The sequence below is a fragment of the Chanodichthys erythropterus genome, chromosome 20 (genome assembly GCF_024489055.1).
Source record: "Chanodichthys erythropterus isolate Z2021 chromosome 20, ASM2448905v1, whole genome shotgun sequence".
Taxonomy (NCBI): Eukaryota; Metazoa; Chordata; class Actinopteri; order Cypriniformes; family Xenocyprididae; genus Chanodichthys; species Chanodichthys erythropterus.
The window spans coordinates 29,119,620-29,138,917 of record NC_090240.1 but is presented as its reverse complement, the minus strand read 5'-3'; the positions used below and the strand labels follow the sequence as shown (position 1 = coordinate 29,138,917).

General features: G+C 41.3%; 1 protein-coding gene across 6 annotated transcripts in view; it reads left to right on the top strand.

Moving 5' to 3' along the window:
- plxna2 (plexin A2) overlaps positions 1 to 19,298 on the top strand; it is a 229,311-nt gene that overhangs the window by 14,652 nt on the left and 195,361 nt on the right. For 4 of the 6 annotated variants that reach the window (XM_067372377.1, XM_067372380.1, XM_067372381.1 and 1 more), the window contains exon 2: positions 16,917 to 18,245. In XM_067372377.1, coding sequence (XP_067228478.1) covers positions 17,043 to 18,245 — 1,203 coding nt within the window. In that variant the 5' untranslated portion in view covers positions 16,917 to 17,042. Of the gene's footprint in view, positions 1 to 7,206; positions 7,526 to 16,519; positions 16,819 to 16,916; positions 18,246 to 19,298 lie in introns of those variants that run through there. The other 2 variants (XM_067372379.1, XM_067372378.1) reach the window with 2 other exon arrangements.

Sequence of the window (19,298 nt, the reverse complement as noted above, 5' to 3'; positions counted from 1 at the left end):
AGCTACCTGGTAGTTTAATGCAAGTTTAATGTAAGTTTAATGCAGCTTCAAGTTTTATAATATACCATGTATCAAAAATTAAAGCTAAAATTAATTTTAAATTATTTTTTTCCTCATACAGATGTTTTTATATCACATTTTTAATAAAATAACTAGGTAGTGCTAGGTAAAAGCGGTCCAAGGAAGGAACATGGGGAGCGAAGGCTGGCCTGTGTCGTCCGATCCAACAGATGAGCTACTGTAGCTCAAATTACTCAAGAAGTTCGAATGAAAAATTTAATTGACCTCATCATAGATGAATAACAAGAGTTCAATACATGGAAATGACATACAGTGAGTCTCAAACACCATTGTTTCCTCCTCCTTATGTAAATCTCATTTGTTTAAAAGACCTACGAAAAACAGTCGAATCTCAACATAACACCGACTGTTACATAACAGTCAGGATCATTAATATGTGTATGACCCCAATATTTGCATATGCCAGCTCACATTCAGGGCATTACACAAGGGCAAAACGTCTGGATCTGTGCACAGCTGAATCATCAGACTAGGTAAGCAATCAAGGACAATAGCGAAAAATGGCAGATGGAGCAATAATAACTGACATGATCCATGATATTTTTAGTGATATTTGTAAATTGTCTTTCTAAATGTTTCGTTAGCATGTTGCTAATGTACTGTTAAATGTGGTTAAAGTTACCATCGTTTCTAACCGTTTCACTTTGTAAAGATCCATTTTGAGGGTTATATTAGCTGTGTGAACTTTGTTTATGCTGGTTAAGGCAGTCGAGAGCTCGGGGGCGGGGGAGCGTGAGATTTAAAGGGGCCGCGCACAGAATCTGTGCATATATAATTATGGCTCAAGATAGGCAGTTAAAAAAATTAATTAAAAAAATCTATGGGGTATTTTGAGCTGAAACTTCACAGACACGTTCAGGGGACACGTTAGAGTTATATTACATCTTGTTAAAACTGGTTCTAGGGCACCTGGTTCTGATAGAAAGGTGTCAGAATACACAGTGCATCACAGTTTGAGGCTGCATAGCCGCAGACCAGTCAGGGTGCCCATGCTGACCTCTGTCCACTGCCGAAAGTGCCAACAGTGGGCATGTGAGCATCAGAACTGGACCGCGGAGCAATGGAAGAAGGTGGCCTGGTCTGATGAATCACGTTTTCTTTTACATCACGTGGATGGCTGGGTGCGAACACATGGCACCAGGATGCACTATGGGAAGAAGGCAAGCCTTCAGAGGCAGTGTGATGCTTTGGGCAATGTTCTGCTGGGAAACCTTGTGTCCTGTCATCCATGTGGATATTACTTTGACACCTACCAACTACCTAAGCATTGTTGCAGACCATGTACACCCTTTCATGGAAACAGTATTCCCTGGTTTCTGTGGCCTCTGTGGCTTCATCAGGATAATGTACCCTGCCTCAAAGCAAAAATGCTTCAGGAATGGTTTGAGGAGCACAACAATGAGTTTGAGGTGTTGACTTGGCCTCCAAATTCCCCAGATCTCAATCCAATCAAGCATTTGTGGGATGTGCTGAAAAAACAAGTCTGATCCATGGAGGCCCCACCTCGCAACTTACAGGACTTAAAGGATCTGCTGCTAACATCTTGGTGCCAGATATCACAGCACTCCTTCAGGAGTCTAGTGGAGTCCATGCCTTGACGGGTCAGGGCTGTTTTGGCAGCAAAAGGGGGACCAACACAATATTAGGAAGGTGGTCATAATGTTATGCCTGATCGGTGCATTTCAAACAGTAGAGCATTGCGCTAGCGACACCAAAGCATGGGTTTGATTCTCAGGGAATGCATGCACATACTGCATACAAAATGCCTCCAGCCATGGGACACCCACCACTCCGACCAAGATGCTCGCATAGAAAGAAGTGCTAGAAGAGAAGAATTGCTAATGAAGGATGAGAGAGAGAGTGGATGAGGTGGAAGCCAGCAACTCCTTTTTGGCACTTAGTGTTATGGGCAATGTCTTTGAAACCAAGGGCATGAAATCAAAGTCCCATGGCTTTACCCTTTTAGCATCTCTCTCTCTGCACTTTTCTTGGTATCTGTACTGCCTTCCTCTCCTTCATTGTTCAGTGCTGTGCCTATTCATGTTTCATATGGTGCATTTGTTATAAGGCCTGATCTCTCACACCTGCCCTGGTGTGCTAGATTCATGCCCCAGTGGAAAAAGTGCTTCGGTGTTCAGCATCGTGACACAAAATTTTTCATCCATTGTTGTAGGTCAGTGTGACATTCACTCCTCTCCACAGCTCCTCTGCAGCTCGATTTTCAGTTCCACATTTGTGAAGAAGAGATATCAGCACGGTTCAGTGCTGCTCTCACTAAAAACGCAGAGAGGATCTGACTTGTATTTTTCTTAAAAATTCTAAAATTTGTCTTTTTGAGATTTAGTGGGCTATAAATGATTTTTTGGGGGGGAAAAAGTCTATTATATTAATTGTTAATTTATATTGTTAATTCTATGACATTAAATGGATGTAGCTGGTAGTCTTTGCAAAAGGAAGTGACCTCGTCAAGCATCAAGGGTCACGTGATGCCAGAGCTCACGAGGTGTTTGGCCTACAGGAAGCAGACCTCTTTTTTTCCACTTCACACTCCTTCCTCTGGGCGTTGAACTCCGAGTGGTCTGGAGAGCAGTGACTCAGCATTTCCATTGGCTAGATACCATGGTTGTCAAGGTTCAGGATGAATAAGTTGGCACTTCCATGCACTCAAAATATTATTGACCTTTCCCTTTCTCTCAGGCCGGAAGATGGACAGGCTTCTTTTTCGTGCTCCTTGTGCTACTGGCTGCAGACCACCTCTTGCCTCGCCAGCTATGAAGCTGTCACATACTAGAATTTGATTTGGCTATTCACTTGTAACTTATAGAAATACTTTGAATAGAAATTTTAAAATATTTTAATATAATTTAAAGTCCAGTCCCAATGTATTCTACATGGAGCAGGTCTCCTCGTGGTGGCTGCCATGTTTAGATCACATGGCCAGCCGAACAACATCATCAACATGTTTTTTAAGACAAATATATTAATTTATTTTTTTTGTTGTTGATGATAAAACTGCTTGCTAGGTGGTAGCTAGGGTATTCTCAAGTTAAAAGAGCCAGCTTTTTTTTCACATCAGCAACCTGATAAAAGCGGTTTTATTCTACATGTAGCTGGTCGCCTCATGGGGGCAGCCATGTTTAGATCACATGACCTACTGAACAGCTCTATCGGTTATCGGTTTCCCACTTTCTTCTATTTTGCTTCTGTACCCTAAGACTTTTATATGCATTTATCTTTATACATGTATTTATTTACATATATTTGCATGTGAAATGAGAAACAAGTAGCTTAATACTGCATCAGTATTGGTAATGTAAATGTGGTTGGTCATGTTAATGACCTTAAACACCATGTAGTTTCCAAATTATATGTTTTTGAAGCTTAGTTTCTATTAAGGGTCTTAGTGGACTAGAGGTAGCTTTGCATATGCATCTTTTTTAAATCCTGTTTTCCACAATATGTGAAAATAACAATAGTCTTTAAATAGAATGCGTAAGATGCATATATGACCTGATGTTCGCACAGACACTGCGTTTTTCTTCTGGTAGCTTTTGACCTACTTATGTCGCCATGTGGTACTTAACCAATCCACTAATTGCTTTCATTTATTCATACCCATGTGAAGTTTAGCCATCCCAGTCATCTGCCTGTCATCTGAATGAATTCATTCGGAGCAGCAGCGTGTCTGTCTCTGCAGCCAACCTAAAAGCGATCACGTCAGACTGGGCTTCACGGTGTACTCTTTGAAAAGGATGTCTGTCTGAAGGGCAAGAGGAAAAGGAGATATATTTAGAGAGATAAAGTCACAGCAGACTCTCTCAGTGCTTCTGCAAGGGGTCCGTAAGTCTTCAGTAGCTAATACAGGCAGCTCTGTTCCCTTATTGCCTCGATGCAGGCAGATATTAAGCTAAGTAACAAGCTGCCGACTTGATTCACTCGGTTTTTATCACCCCTGATGAAATTATGGCCTTTGTTGTGGAAACTGTGGCTGTTGGAAGAGTACAAGAGGATGACAGAGAGAGAAATAGTACTTTGGAGAAGCTCAGGCCCTGTCTAATGTAATAGACTGAAGAAATGGGTCCTGTATGTGCTAAATGAAATTTTAAGGTGTCTTGTGTGTTGGATGGTAACCGTAAAGGGAAGAAATAGAATCTGGGATGCATTTAACACTTATTCGGTGTGTATCAAGATAAAGTGGATGCGATGGCAGAGGGAAAAGGTATCCGTCCACTCATTGCAAAGCCTCTCAATCTTTCTGCCTCAAAGTTACCTACTTATTGTAGCTTGCGGCGCGAGAGGGTTTTCACTTATGTTTGATTGCATTTGTGGTAGTGTTAACTCACTCTATGAGCTCTGGGAGAGACCGGCTCTTAAATCACAGCAGCTTCTTTTCTCAACATAACACAGTGAGCATTTGGAGAGGGCCAGGAAAAGACTAGAGTATTAAATCCATATAAGTGCATAAATAATTAAAACACAGGCAACTGGACTCTTCTGATGTGACCCTGTATTACATTCGCTCTCTCAGCAGGGCTAATAATGCCTTAGAACTGAACAATATATGAGCCCTGAATACCGATGAATAGCTCAGCAATGTGTTTATTGTGTATTTTATGCCTGTAATTGTCATACTGAAACTTTTAATTACATGTATATGTGAACGAATAAGAACTGAATGGGCGTAAGTTCAAACATCGCCTATAAAAATAAATTTTGAGACTGCAATCTTTCAGCATGATCACATTTATTTTTAATCTTGCACCCCTGAGTGTTGTTTAGCAGTCTTCGGCACAGGAAAAGCTAGATTCATTGCATTGTGATAAGATCTTTTTCCCTCAGCCATCATTGTTATTAATGCATTTAAGGGGCAATCATAAAGAAAAACGATCATATTTCACTCAAAAACATATTTCAACTCCAAAAAACTGTTTTTGTGTATATATATATATATATATATATATTATATATAATATTATGAAAATTAGATTTTTTCTAAATTCTAAGTATAATATGTGCTTTTTCCCCCATTTGATTCTGGGTTAAAATATGGTCTAGACAGGTTTTTAATTAGATTCACCCATAAAGCCATGCATTGCATTGTTCACTACCTCGTTTTTAGTACAGCAAGACCTTCCAGTGACCCACCCAGTGGTTTGTCGATTTAATGACCATGCCTGACTTACTGAGCCGGGGTAAGAAGTGACTATCATGGGGTTCATTGGCATATCTCCATGCCTACACTTCCTCTGCCATAAATCAGCTGATATCCCCTGGATGCAGCTTGGTGGATGGACATTGACTGAGAGACAACAGAGGGCCGTTGGATCGAGAGCATAGTGTCTGAACTGGTAAAAGATAGCACTCCCCCCCCAAGGCCTCTGTTTATTAATAAATGCTGCTCAGTGACAGTATATACTCAACAGAGAGGAAGTCCTATATGCCTGGGGAGAGCGTGACGAATGATCTGGCCTGTACATACTGCCGTGACACTGCATACAGTTGTCATTCTCTGTGTAGACAGTAAAGCATTTCAATGTGGATTCCAAACATGCCATGCCTGAGCACAGAAAGCAATACACAGTAACGGCCCCATAAGACTATAATTAACAGACAGATTTATGAGACCAAAGCAGTTATTTCAGCAGCATTTACATGATTTATTCAAGTGCTCGACAACAATGATGGTATAAAATACATCAACTGCTGCAAATCTGTCCCTGTCTGTACCATAAACTTCTGTAGTTAATGGCCCCATGCATGTATTAGTGGTCAGGAAGTACATTGAGGTTTTTGCATTGCTTGCAGGAGTCTGTAATATTTCTGAATGATGTTTTAGAGGCTGTCTGCTGTCCTTATTGTTTGTGAAGCTACGTGGCAGTGAGTTATCACAAATAGGATTATGAAAGAGTATATTTCAGCTCCGCTGTCACAGATTAACCTGGAACATTGTGGCCCCCTTTTACTACCGGCCTTTATGGAATGCTCTACTGAACAGCAGCTGCATTAATTGGATTGGCATCTGATTGATTAGACAATAGTGAGTGAAGCAGAGTGGGTAGAAACACAGGTACTTGTCTACATGTGGCCTACCTGTTATTAGTCTCACGTAGCCAGACCTACAGACTGACAGCAGAAGGTCTGGACTCTATCGCAGCTTTCATTGGCCAAGGACCGGCCAAGAGGAGGTTTGACTCACATGTAACACAACCAATCACAGTTTATTTTGTTCCATGTCATGTTTAGGGGCTTGAAAATATAAAGTTGATGTCCCTGCAATAGTTTACTGCATCAATGGAGCCGTGAACTTCACCTACTTTTGAAAATCCAGTGTTTAGTTGATCCTAGTAAGTTGTCACAGTTGTAAACACGACGGCGTTCTTCTTCCACAAGGTTTTTTGGCATCACAGCATTTGTTTCCAGGTGGACCGTCAAAGAACGCGACATCCTGTAGAATTCAACCAACCAGATGACGACTTCGAAACTCCTGAAGTGTTTCCAGTTAAGTGTGCCAAATTCATCAGACGTTCAGCCAACGGTCCGTGGGCGTAACGTCTGAGGCTGAGACTAACCTGTCATTGAACTGAAACCTCTTATTGTTCCTGTGTAGTTAGACCTTATACATTGGATTCCAGTGTTGTGATTTGAACAGAAGCTGATTTTAAACCAGGCTGGAGTGGATAAACATTTATGTTGGTATACTGCTCAGTACATTTGGCTATAAACTAATGCTGAACTGATATCGGAATTAGCGGAAACAAGAGTTTCCTAGTTAAAAATTGCACATTAACACCCCTTCTGACATTTTTGGTGCGTGAGATTGTCCTGTTTTGTTGTTGCTGGTAATATCTGTGCTAGTTTCATGTTTCTTATATCACTCCACTGTCTATTCTCCTATAATTAAATAAGAATTTTGACTTGACCAGTTGTTATCACAAATGAAATCATTTCAGAGTGATAAAAGACCACCCTATTTGGGTTTATTTTGTAATAATGACCGTACATAATCTCTTACATATTTCATTGTTCTATTTTTTTTATAAGCCATTCCAGATATTGATATCACTGGCATCAGTTGACCGCTGGTTACCGGAGACTGTCTCCAAACTAATGTTCACATTTGCTAGAATGGTGCGCACACACACGAGAGTGTCATTTTCTGTGTGTGGCATCCCTGTCGCTCTGCCGTCACTGTGCGATGAGTGTGTTAAACCTCGCCAGCGCTAGCTGTGCCTCCCGCTGTGTGTGGAGTAGCCAGGTGGTAGCTCTGAGTGGTTGTGCATACAGGCAATGTGTGATTAGCGCGCTGGATCCCGTTGGCGAGCTCTTATTTGAAACAGTGGGAGCAGAATGGAGTGGATTATTCTGACAGGTGCCCTCTCATTTCCCCGAATATCTTATGTAACGCATCGGATTTGAGAGCCACGCATCACGGCAGCAGATTGAGGTAATATTATGCGGTTCGGTCGTCTCTGTAATGCCGCTGTCCATCTATTTATGCCGTATTTTTCCACAAACATTGTAAGTCTTCCTCACATCCTCTTTCTCTATCTCACTGACTTTCTCTCTTTCATTTCTCTGTGCCAGGCTGTGTAAATCTGCCCCAGATAATAGTCTATGTGTTGGGTGCCAGCTTTTGGAGTTGTGACTGCTGTTGTAACGGGTTGTTGCCCAGCTGGAGTAATGAATAGCTGGGCCTTTGCTGCCTCTCCCTCTCTCTTGGGTGCCAGAGCCTCATACGGCCCCATCTCCCTGCCAGCCAAAACCCGGACACACACTCACGCACATACACACACATGCACACACTCACATTTATACACTGATCCAAAGCTGAGGAACTCCTTTGGGAGAAATCCACTCCGTGGCATAACAGTCCGGATAATCCACATGAAGGTTAAAGTCGTGCTTTGAGTCTGTTCTGAGGATTTGATCAGATTCCATTGTGTTTTCTAAATAGGAGATAAGTAAGGGTGTGTTTGTGTTAAGCAGCCAGCTTCAGTGGTGTTTCAGAATGATTCAGGCTGATTATTAGATAGCGGGTCTGTTTCTCCAATGGCTATGGGCTGAGATGTGATTTAGCTCATTGGCTAAATCAGTGGCTGACTTTTGGCAGTGCAAGGCTTTGGTTTAACACTGACCCCAGTCTGGGGTGTTAGGATGTGGGCCTGTGAGAGCTTAACGCTTGTTTCTCACAGCTGGGAGCGCTGCTGTTTATGTAATCCAGCACCCGGCAAATCTCTCCCATCCTCCTTTCTGCTGGAGGACACCTAATACTGCACTCACTGTACCCTAACACCCGGGACTTGACCCTGGAACTTGACAGATAAAAGAAAAAAGGCAAGTAACAGTTGGATAAAGAGATTCTGATCTTAGTGGTCAAAAGAATTTCAGGGCAAATATTTTTTTTTTTTTGTGACAAATAGAGCTTAAGGGCCCTATTTTAACGGTTTAAACGCAAAGTGTAAAGTGCACGGCGCAGGTGCACTCAGGGCGTGTCCAAATCCATTTTTGCTATTTTAACGACGGAAAAACGGTCCAACCAATTTTTGAAATTGGTTGTCCCTATTCTCTTAATGAGTAATGGGCGTAACGTTCAATAAACCAATCAGAGTGTCATCTCCCACTCCCTTTAAGAGCAAGATGCGCTCGCGCCATGGCGGAATTTGTTGGCGGAAAAGCTGAACGCTTTTCAAGCGAAGAAACCGATCTGCTCATGCGCGAAGTTAAAGCACAATGCAGGCTTTCAAATAGCTCCGCGCGATGAGTCAGTTGTAGTAATAGTAGTAATAGGCTGAATTGAAAATAGGTAGCCTAATTCTAATACACGCAATGAATATTCATCATTACATTTTTATATTTATGTAGCTTACACAATAATAATATTTTACACTGTAATCCTTTTGTTTTTAATATTTGGCATGTTTGTGTGATGTGCATCCCTGTGTGTAATAAGCAAAATCAACGCGCAGTTTCTACCAACGCGCTCTAACAAAAAAATATTGCGCCATTGACTTTAGACTTTAGACCAGGTTTGAGTTGGTCTATGGCGCAGTCTATTTTCAGCTCCTTAAAATAGCAATGCGCCGGCAATGCGCCTGAACACACCTCTTTTTTAGACCAGCACGCCCATGGGCGCACTAACTGGCGCAAATGCATTTACTAATTTAAGGACATGGCGCTGAACGGGAAAACGTGTGCGGCGCCGGACACAAACTAGCAAACAAACTTGCGCTGCGCCTTGCGTCGCATTGCGCCGGGTGTATTATAGGGCCCTAGGTTGGAGAGACTAGAGAACAATGTTTTTACATTTATTTAAAGGTGCAATAGGTGATTCTCTACAGAAACATTTTTTGTTATACTGGTTTAAAGTCCCTATGTTAAATGGTTATATGTATTTTTTTTAAATATATATCATCTGTAGAAGGCATAGGACCATAACATGTTCATCCAATTATTATATTAGGTCCGAATGAAATAATACAAAGTCCTACCTGTCTGTCAACATATGTTTTTACATACCCACACACAGACGTTATACGTCGCGCAGACGTTATACGTTAAAGGTGCTTTTCATGCTACGCAGAGTAGCATGAAACGCACTGACCTCAGTCAAACCTCAGTCACAGAGCACCGCAAACAAACAGCAGCCACCTTTTATACTTCCTACCAAATATACTATAGAATAACACAAGATGCCTCACTTGTATTGTTTTGAATGGGAGAAAGTGCAACACGCAATATGGCAGAATAAGTCCCGCCTTCTAAATAAGAACCAATCTCCAATTGGTAAAGGTATTGCGTCACTGCAGCCACCATTAGAAGCTTATAGATTCCTATAGAAACAGACACATGATGCACAGTTGTTGTCAGATTTCATTGGTGATTTTAAATATGAAATTTAATCGAAACCTTGGCAAACAGCTTTGGAGAATTTGATGTTTCGCCATTCAAAGAGATATGAACTGCACTTGAATGCCCGAGAGGCATTTCTAAGATGGTCGCCAAGTGAAATGACTTGTCTTAAAGTGACTTTGGATGCGTTCACGCCATAACTACAGTAATTAGAAGATTGCAACCCATGACATTCTACCCGGAGCTGTTCAGTCTGACTAGGAATTATGTGTTTCCATGTCAACAGTATCAACACTGAAATTTGGAAGAGGCGTGGCTTTGGATGTAATTTGCAGGGAGGGTGGGATCGTATGCTTTCAATGCTGTCAGGCTAATGTTAGCATTTCCCAGATCACCTGTTGCACCTTTAAGATTATATTTATGCATTTGGAAGATGCTTTGTTTTTTTTTACTTGTTGCATTCCTGACTGGTTACGGCAAAACTCTATTAATGTGGGTAAATTTTTTTTTTCTTCTTTATTTATTTTATTTATTTATTTTTTTAAGGATCTGTTGTCGCATCTTGAATAAATCTTTTGCCTACTATTTCCAAAAACTCCCATCATCCATCCTGCAAATAAACAACTTCTGATTGAAACAATTGAGCTGACAAAAGAAAATGCTGAACAGACAGCATCAGATTTCACCGGCTCTTTCATGTGCAACTCTTCGCCTAATGTTGACTTTCAAAACTTGCCGACTGAAAAGCATACACCGAGCTTCCAGATTGATAAATGCGCGTTGCGTCAATCAAAGCGCTTAATTAAATTCAAAACCGCAGAGCCGAGGGAGGTAGATCTGAATCCTGTGGCCTCTGGTGACATTTTCCGTTTGTGTCTCGTGTCTTTCCGAAGGCTCCCCGTCTCCCACTGCCACCCTTTACAATTCAGATTTATGGAAATAAGCACTAATAGAAACCTGTGCCAAGCTTGACAGACAGCTCTGATGAGAAGTACTTCCTGTATGTGTGTGTGTAAATCCTTAAGCACATTGTCGGTCGTGGTAATAGTCGTGAGGCCAAGACACTGTTCGAGCAGTGCGTGATTTTGAACAAGCTTCTGTTTGTGTGCACGTCTGTGCGTGTTTGTTAGCCGAGGAGGTGGCGACTGTGGGAGGGAGAACAAAATGCATTAGAATAACAATAATAATATTATAATCTTCCCTCAGTGGAGTTGCGGGACTGTGTCAGGAGTGAAGGAGGGAGTTTATGTTCACATAGTCTAAGTGTGGAGGGTGCAGAGATGTCGTGGCAGGTTGCGGGTGAAAGGCAGAGATTAGATCCGCACCCCCTTGTTTGCATTTGGGATAAGAGCGCCTGCTGATGGCTGCTAATTCTGATGTCATGTTGACATGGCTTTTTCTGTGGGAAATCACAATGTGTGAGGGATTTAATAGACTTTAGTATGTTTCAGTCAGACTGTATCACTCAGTGTCCTGGTGAGAGACAGACCGAGATAATAGCGGGAAACTGGTCTTTGCCTGAGGATCGAATTGTCTTGCATGCACATTGTGTAGCTGACCGCACAGTACAAAAGTTCATTGCCAGAGCTTTAATAATTAGGACTGTTCCTTTTAGTGGTTTTGACATTTGCATAATGAATACACAGTTTAGTAATGGGCATCCTGATGAAAATCCTCCCTTAAAATTGGTACTTTTTTTTTTTTTTTTTTTTTTTTTTATTAATACAGACCAGTTAGAATAAGACATAGGCTCCCTTTACTTTTTGAACTGATACAGTGATAAGAATACATTTTGATTTTATGTTCACTTTAAGAGGAAATGTACATAGCGAAAACATAATTTTGCACTTTGACACACTCAGTCTTTTTTTTTTCTCTAGCTCCCATCCAATAGTCCTTGAGTAGACGAGAGAAAACCAACAGGATGCCATGTGGTCAGTGAGAGTGTAATCCGTCCCTACTTCACACTGTGTCATTTCCCTATGGGGAATGGATGCGCTCGGCAGTGGGAGCTGGCACAGAGAGAGAAGCAGCCATTACTGGCGCAGCCGGAGCTCCCGCAGAGACAAAAGAAATTATAAATATCACTACACTGCCACGACACCCTGCTCTCACAAAGCCTCTCATTATCACCACCAGAGAATGTCAGGGAAGAAATAAAGACTAATGGACTAACCTCTCCTACTAATCGTTTTTTAGACGCACTCCCACAAAGTGCTGCTTCCCTCAAGGAAAATTAGACTTTCTATTTTTAACCTGCTAAAAAAAATGGCAACAGAGATAAGACTCTTCCCTGCCAAGTGATCGGCCTTTTCAAATGCAGCAACTTTTCAAACTTTGGTTTCTTCTTCTTTGCTGCTTGATTTTGTCTGCTTAAATAACTTCCTTTTCTGTACCGGTATGTATATTGGTATTTATTTAACCATTTAGATTACATGCTCAAAGATTAGTCGTTATTAGGAATGACGGATTAATCCCAGGCATGAAATTCCAAAGTGTCATTTTTTTCCATTCCACAACAATTAATAGGATTTTCCGCCATAACGGGATTGTGGTTTAGGTTCTTTATCTGAAGCAGTACAATAGCTGTAAATATGAATTTAAAAGATCAAACAACTTTGGTTCTATTGTTAAGTAGCTTATAAAAGGAGGGAAATATTTCACGGCACACAGGGATGGAGGGGGGTGGGGGCTCTGCTTTGCTCTGCTCTGCTCTTCCATAGCTTGAGCCCTTGAGCGAGGCTCTCTATACAGAGATCAGCCCTTGGAGCTTAAAATTACCCTTCTGTCCATTGAAACCGTTCGCCTGTGCTTTGAATTGTGGGTAGAGTCTGTGATGAATCACAACATAGCATTACTCTTTCAACCCTAAACCAATTCTAATGTCCCTTTGCCAACTCTAATATAAAGTATGGTTCATACTTCCAGAGATTAGGTAGCTACCGCAGTGTCACTGCCAGGAATCTGATCATTACGTTAGCACATATTCTCTAGTTGAACGAACCGCACCAAGTTAGTCACAAGGCCGCTGTGCCTTTATGCAGCACTAACTTGTGGTTTGTTTTGCCTCACTGTTCATTAAAGAAAACAACAGTTTTCCTGTACAATAATCACAGCCTCAGCACTCACTGGAATGCAGCGGTTTTCCTGTTCTTTCAGTCTGCACACTCAGATTTAGCCCTGCAATGAAATCCAAGGCCATGTATTCGGATATAACATGCTAGAAAATTCCATGCCCCCATTTTTTGGAGCTTTATCAAGTCAGATACTATAGTGTAAAAGATACCAATGTGGCCTGAAAAATCTGCTCTGTGCCTGTGCACATTTCAGCCGAGGAATCTTTTAGAAGCATAGCCTTGAATTCGCCATGGTTCACAAGAGATTAGTAGTGCTAAATTTGGATTCCCTTCTGAACAGCATTGTATCCCGGAGGTCAGTTTAATGTAAATGTGATGAGAGGATTATAACCCAGGGATGGATTTTAACATGATAAAATGACACTCGGTGAAACCATGTGCTGATGCACAGTCAGATGGAACTGAAATAACAGTCAGGGGCTCAGTGGAATACTATAGGCTAGCGCATTTAATCCAAAGTGCTGACGGTTAAAGGCTGACGGGTAAAGTATACTATATTTCCAAATAATTTATAACAATTTTAGTAAGGGCCAGATGGAAAGAGTACCACGCTTTTATTAGGAGATGAAAAATTTAAGCATCTTTAAAGCTGCAGTCTGTAAGTTTTGCATCTTTGTCGCCATCTCTGTTTGAAACCTGCAATTGCAGTTATTTGCAGAATTATCATCTTTACGTGGGTTGTGCATCGGCATGGCTCTTCAGCGCGGATAAATCTAATGTTTTGAGGAGAATGTGTGGTTGGTCACTGCACCAGTGGATACTGTACTTTGGAAACACAGATTGTAGTCTTGGAAGTATGACAAATAAGAATTTTCAGTAACAAATCTGTCGCTTTTGTTCTAACCAACTGAGTTCTCTCGCATCATTGTCACAAATTATTATTTTACTTTGTTCTCAAATTGTTAATGTTAACAACATCAGCTTTGTGTGACTATGTGTATTTAGCTTGTATCAGCGTTACCTGCATTTCAATTTCTCTACAATTTAATCTCTAATGTTAATTTGTCATACCATGCAATCTGCCATCAAAATGTTTAATTATTCCAGCTGCTGTGAGAAAAGGCTACAAATGATCCGTCACATTCAATATAGCCTACTAGCTGGGAATCATTCTGTATGTAAACAGACGTGACGTAATGATGCAAAGACGAACGGCAGCATGCTCGAATTTCCCACGGAAACCTACCAGTGCCACTTGAATTACAAAAATATTATTACAAGCTTACCGTTGTGAATCGGGCTAAGGTAAGGAGATAGTTTTGAACACTGGCTGGTTATATACTTGCTCAAAAATTGATTTTGGATCATTTTTAACCAAAAAAATGTATGGACTGCAGCTTTAAATTTAAATTTATAATACTTGAAATGTATTATATTTTAATGAATTCATATATAAACACACACATTTTTATTATTACTTTTTATTTTAATTATTAAGTTCAAATGATATTCCCAGAGCACAATAACTGTCTTTTTATGTCACTTATTGACGCAGGTGCAACTCCACCACAAATCAAACCAGAGACAGAGGCAGTACATTTGAATAAAAGCATAGTCTCTTGTGATTGTGAGGTCATTATGGATATGCTAATGAGGTAACTGTTACCTTTCCATTTGTGCACTGTATGGTTGTGAATCACTGTCATGGTGAAATAAAGCTCTTGCCAAAATGCCTGTGCTGTTGTCTCCACAATACAGATGCCTGTTCTGACAAACCTACCTAAATCGCGCCATTATCTCTATAGGCTCTGGTGTGACGAACCAATGATTCACAGGTGCAAACATTGACATGGTAATCTCTTCCGAGAGCCAAGTGTAAAAGACTGACTTCAAACAATAAAAGGAAACTAAGAGGCGAATCAGTCTCATCTATTCAATTCTTTGGCCAGGCTGCATAATAAGCAGAGTCCTGTCAAGCGTCGCAGAAAAGAGGGGAGAAAAAACACAAAGCATAATAAACAAAGCCCCTATTGCTTCTGTTCCTGACAGCACTGCTGCTAAACTTTGAACAGTCGTTATTTACACCATTCGGTCCCCTCTTCAGTGCAGCTGTCGCTAAGACATAAAAAGAGAGAAGCCACTCTGAGCCAGCAGGGGACAAGGGAAAAAAGGGGTAGGGAAAAGGAAGAAAGGAGAGAGGTAGTGGTAGTTACTTGACCAAAATCATGCAAGATAAATTCAGTGATGGTTTGCGGTTGGAGAAGAGGTGATTGCACTCCTGAAGGTGAGGCCTAAAAACCAGAAGGCTGCAGAAAATTGCTTGCTCAGCAGATGCCAGATAACACCTCCAGGGGAACGTGCTTTACACCTCCAGCATGTGCAAAGTCACACAAAAGAGCAGCGTGAAGGACAAAACCAACCCTATGACTGGGTTTTACAACTCCCTTTATAGCCATGCTAATATACTGCACCTCAGAACTGAGCTAGCACATGTTTATGCTAAAGAGGACAGCTAAACTTGGATATTAGGGCTCTGATATATGTAAGCAAAGTGCTATTTATAATTCTGCACAGGTCGTTTACATTTGATCACTTTGTCCCTTTAGCCTCTACATGCAAATCACGAAGCAATTAACAATAGCTTCTATATCTTGAAATGTTCTAGTACACTAACAAAGCTCTTCCCTTAAACCACCATGTTTGAGCTAATTACAACTGTTGGACTGCTTTGCTTAATCATATGTGATTTTCTGATGTGCAGGCATTGTCTACACTTGTTAGCCCTTTCGTACCACCTAGCACTGATAATGCATGCAAATCAAACGAGAGCGAAAAAATAGGAGCGGAAATATGGTGAATGTGTTCGGACAGTGTAGATTGTGTATCTCTAATGGCTGCCTTATTCGTTTAGGGATGATTGCTCTGGTGCCAATGATTAATCCCTCCAGGACTTAATGGTGTCAAAGGGATACAAAAAAAGAAAGAGAGAAAAACAGACGAACAGAATTGGAAAGCATAATTAATGGATTCAGATCCTGTTAAACAGCCCCCTCACAGAGCAGATAGTAAAAACAGGGTGCATGGAACCGGCACCCAATTTGTTCACACTTTGTTGTAGTAATAAGATCCAGGCCTCCCTCATGCAATGGATTGGATAATTAACTCCCTGGGATAAATTTAGAAGAAAGGGGTCCCCCTTTTGATTTATCGTATAGAGGAGATGTCGCTCTACCAGTCTTTGCAAACTGCTATTACATAAATTGCTTTTCCCTCAATGTACTTCCTTACTGTAAGACTGACAAACTAAGTCGGAAAGGGTAGATAATAAGGGAAAAGCATACATCAAGAAATGAAAGTGTGATGTTAATATTTGTCATAAAGGAATACTTTTAAGCATACTTTTCTAGGCATGCATTACTCATAAAATGTTAGGAAAAAAATGAAATGGCTCCACAGCTAAAAGAAGAATAATTTTAAAACGGTTCGTCATGCTTTTGCTACAGCCTTTCTTTTTTTGATGTTAGATCTTGTAATTGACAAAACAGGCACTACTCTAGAGACCTTTAACTGAGTGCCATTCTTAGAAACTGCTGTCTCAGAGAAATGGAAAGAAGTGCGACTCATGTCATGCTAATTTCCGTTGCTTCGATGTGCTTCACCTTCCTGCATTGTGTAATGCTGCCCAACAACTCCTTTGGAATGTGAAGATAATCCTTTCCTGCCATTGTCTATTAGAGAATCCACCCCCTCCTATTGGGTTAGTAGACACATTCCTCTACTGGAAGCAGAGGGCCTTGGTTTGGTGAATGAGGTGCAATTTCCATTGTCTGTTTGCTTTTGGATTGTATGTAGGTCTAGATGTTTTGATGCTGATTTATGTCCTCATCATTCTCGCCTTCTCTCTTACAGAAAAATGTGAAGACCCTGGTGAGGCACCGGACCAAAAAGTTAGCCTTCAGCCTACGAGGACGAAGGTTGAGTCTTCTGATACTTCTTTAAACTCTTCATTTTCTAACCTGTCGGGTCCCTCGGACCATGGAGGGACAGCAGGATTCACAGAGGACTTTGAAACAAAGCCCTGGACAGGGTTCCACATTGTTCTTTACGTGCTGGTTGTTAGTCTTAATCTTACCTGTAGTGTGCTGTGAACAGTCCTTTACAACATTTCACCCTGAGCGACGAGAATGGTCCTTCAACCACCTGACAGTTCACAAGACGACAGGGGCACTCTACATCGGTGCTGTCAACCGAGTCTACAAGTTATCGGGCAACCTAACACTGCTAGTATCCCATGATACCGGTCCGGAAGATGACAACAAGGCCTGCTACCCTCCACTAATCGTTCAGCCTTGCACTGAACCACTGGTTTCTACCAACAACATCAACAAACTCTTACTCATTGACTACTCTCAGAATCGACTACTTGCCTGCGGAAGCCTCTACCAAGGTGTCTGCAAACTGCTACGGTTGGATGACCTTTTCATCTTGGTGGAGCCCTCTCACAAAAAGGAGCACTACCTTTCCAGTGTCAACCAGACGGGCACCATGTATGGAGTCATCGTGCCTTCGCAGGGCAAGGATGGGACCCTCTTCATTGGTACCGCTGTGGATGGGAAACAAGACTACTTTCCGACCATCTCCAGCCGGAAGCTTCCTCGTGACCCAGAGTCTTCGGCAATGCTGGACTATGAGCTACACACAGACTTTGTTTCATCGCTCATCAAGATTCCCTCCGACACCCTGGCTTTGGTCTCTCATTTTGACATTTACTACATCTATGGCTTTGCCAGTGGCAATTTCGTCTACTTTCTGACCGTGCAACCGGAAACACCTGAGAACAGCATGTCTTCCAGCGGGCCCTCAAATGACCTGTTTTACACCTCTCGAATCGTACGGCTCTGCAAAGATGACCACAAATTCCACTCCTATGTGTCGCTGCCTATCGGTTGTGTCCGAAACAGGGTTGAGTACCGCCTTCTGCAAGCGGCCTACTTGGGCAAGCCTGGACGAGTGCTTGCGGCGTCCCTTAACATTAGCGCTCAGGATGATGTGCTCTTTGCTGTCTTTTCCAAAGGTCAAAAACAGTACCACCATCCACCTGATGACTCAGCCCTCTGCGTCTTCAGCATCCGGGACATCAATGCACGGATCAAGGAGCGTATGCAATCCTGCTATCAGGGAGAGGGAAACTTAGAGCTCAACTGGCTGTTGGGAAAGGATGTACCTTGTACCAAAGCGGTAAGACTTTTTTTTGTTTGTTTTATTACTAGCCATAGCAACTAGCTTACTGATTAGCTTGCTAAATCAGCTTTTGTATGTGAAGCATTATTTTAGATATAGTATCTGAAACCCTAATCATGGAAGTTCTTTCCCAATTGTACTACTTTAATTGAACTTGTTGTGTGTATGGTTTAACAAATTGTTCTACTTTAATTGAACTTTGTGAACACTGTGTGAATGGTTTATTTAAGAGCTTTATTTTGAGCTCTCTTACTTTGAATGATATTTTCTTGAAGCAATATACATTTTTTGCCCTCTCAGAAACTGATAGTTCCCATGCCTGCTTCTGCTCACTAGAAAACCACAGTAAATTGAAACCGTCAGATGGGGAATTGCTACTATTTTTATGCTTTCTTTGGAATGAAGATAGGATCTGCATCATAATGTTATGTAGCTGGTTGTTGTTCTAACATATCCATATTTCATTCTTCAGGGTGTAACAGGATACTATCCAAGCAATCCTGTTGACCCCTCAACCTACAGGATTGAATGTCAGGCATGGTCAGGGTTAGTCTAAGCATGAAAGCACACCCCAACAAATCCAGTGAAAGGAATTCTAGACTAATCCTTTCAACCGTTTTGGTAATTGTAAATCGTTTTTCAAAATATTCTTTATCCATCTGCAATTATGTCTAATTGTTTAGCGTTGATAGGCTAAATGGCTAGATTAAAGTTGATGTAGGAGTCATGTCAAAGTCAAGTCACCTTTATTTATATAGCACTTTTGACAATGCAGATTGTTTCAAAGCAGCCTTACAGTGACAACAGGAAAATAATGTGACAAAGTTTGTTTGGGCTCAGTTCAGTTCTCATACAATGGTGTCAATGCAGGCAGATCAGTAATATTTTTGAATATTAAGTGTCCCCGACTAAACAAGCACTGAGGTGACAGTGACAAGGAAGCCATATTCCATAAGGTGACAGAATGGAGAAAAAACCTTGGGAGAAACCAGGCTTAGTTGGGGGATCCTCCAATCCTCCTTTGGCCAAAGTGATAATATTCTCCTCCAA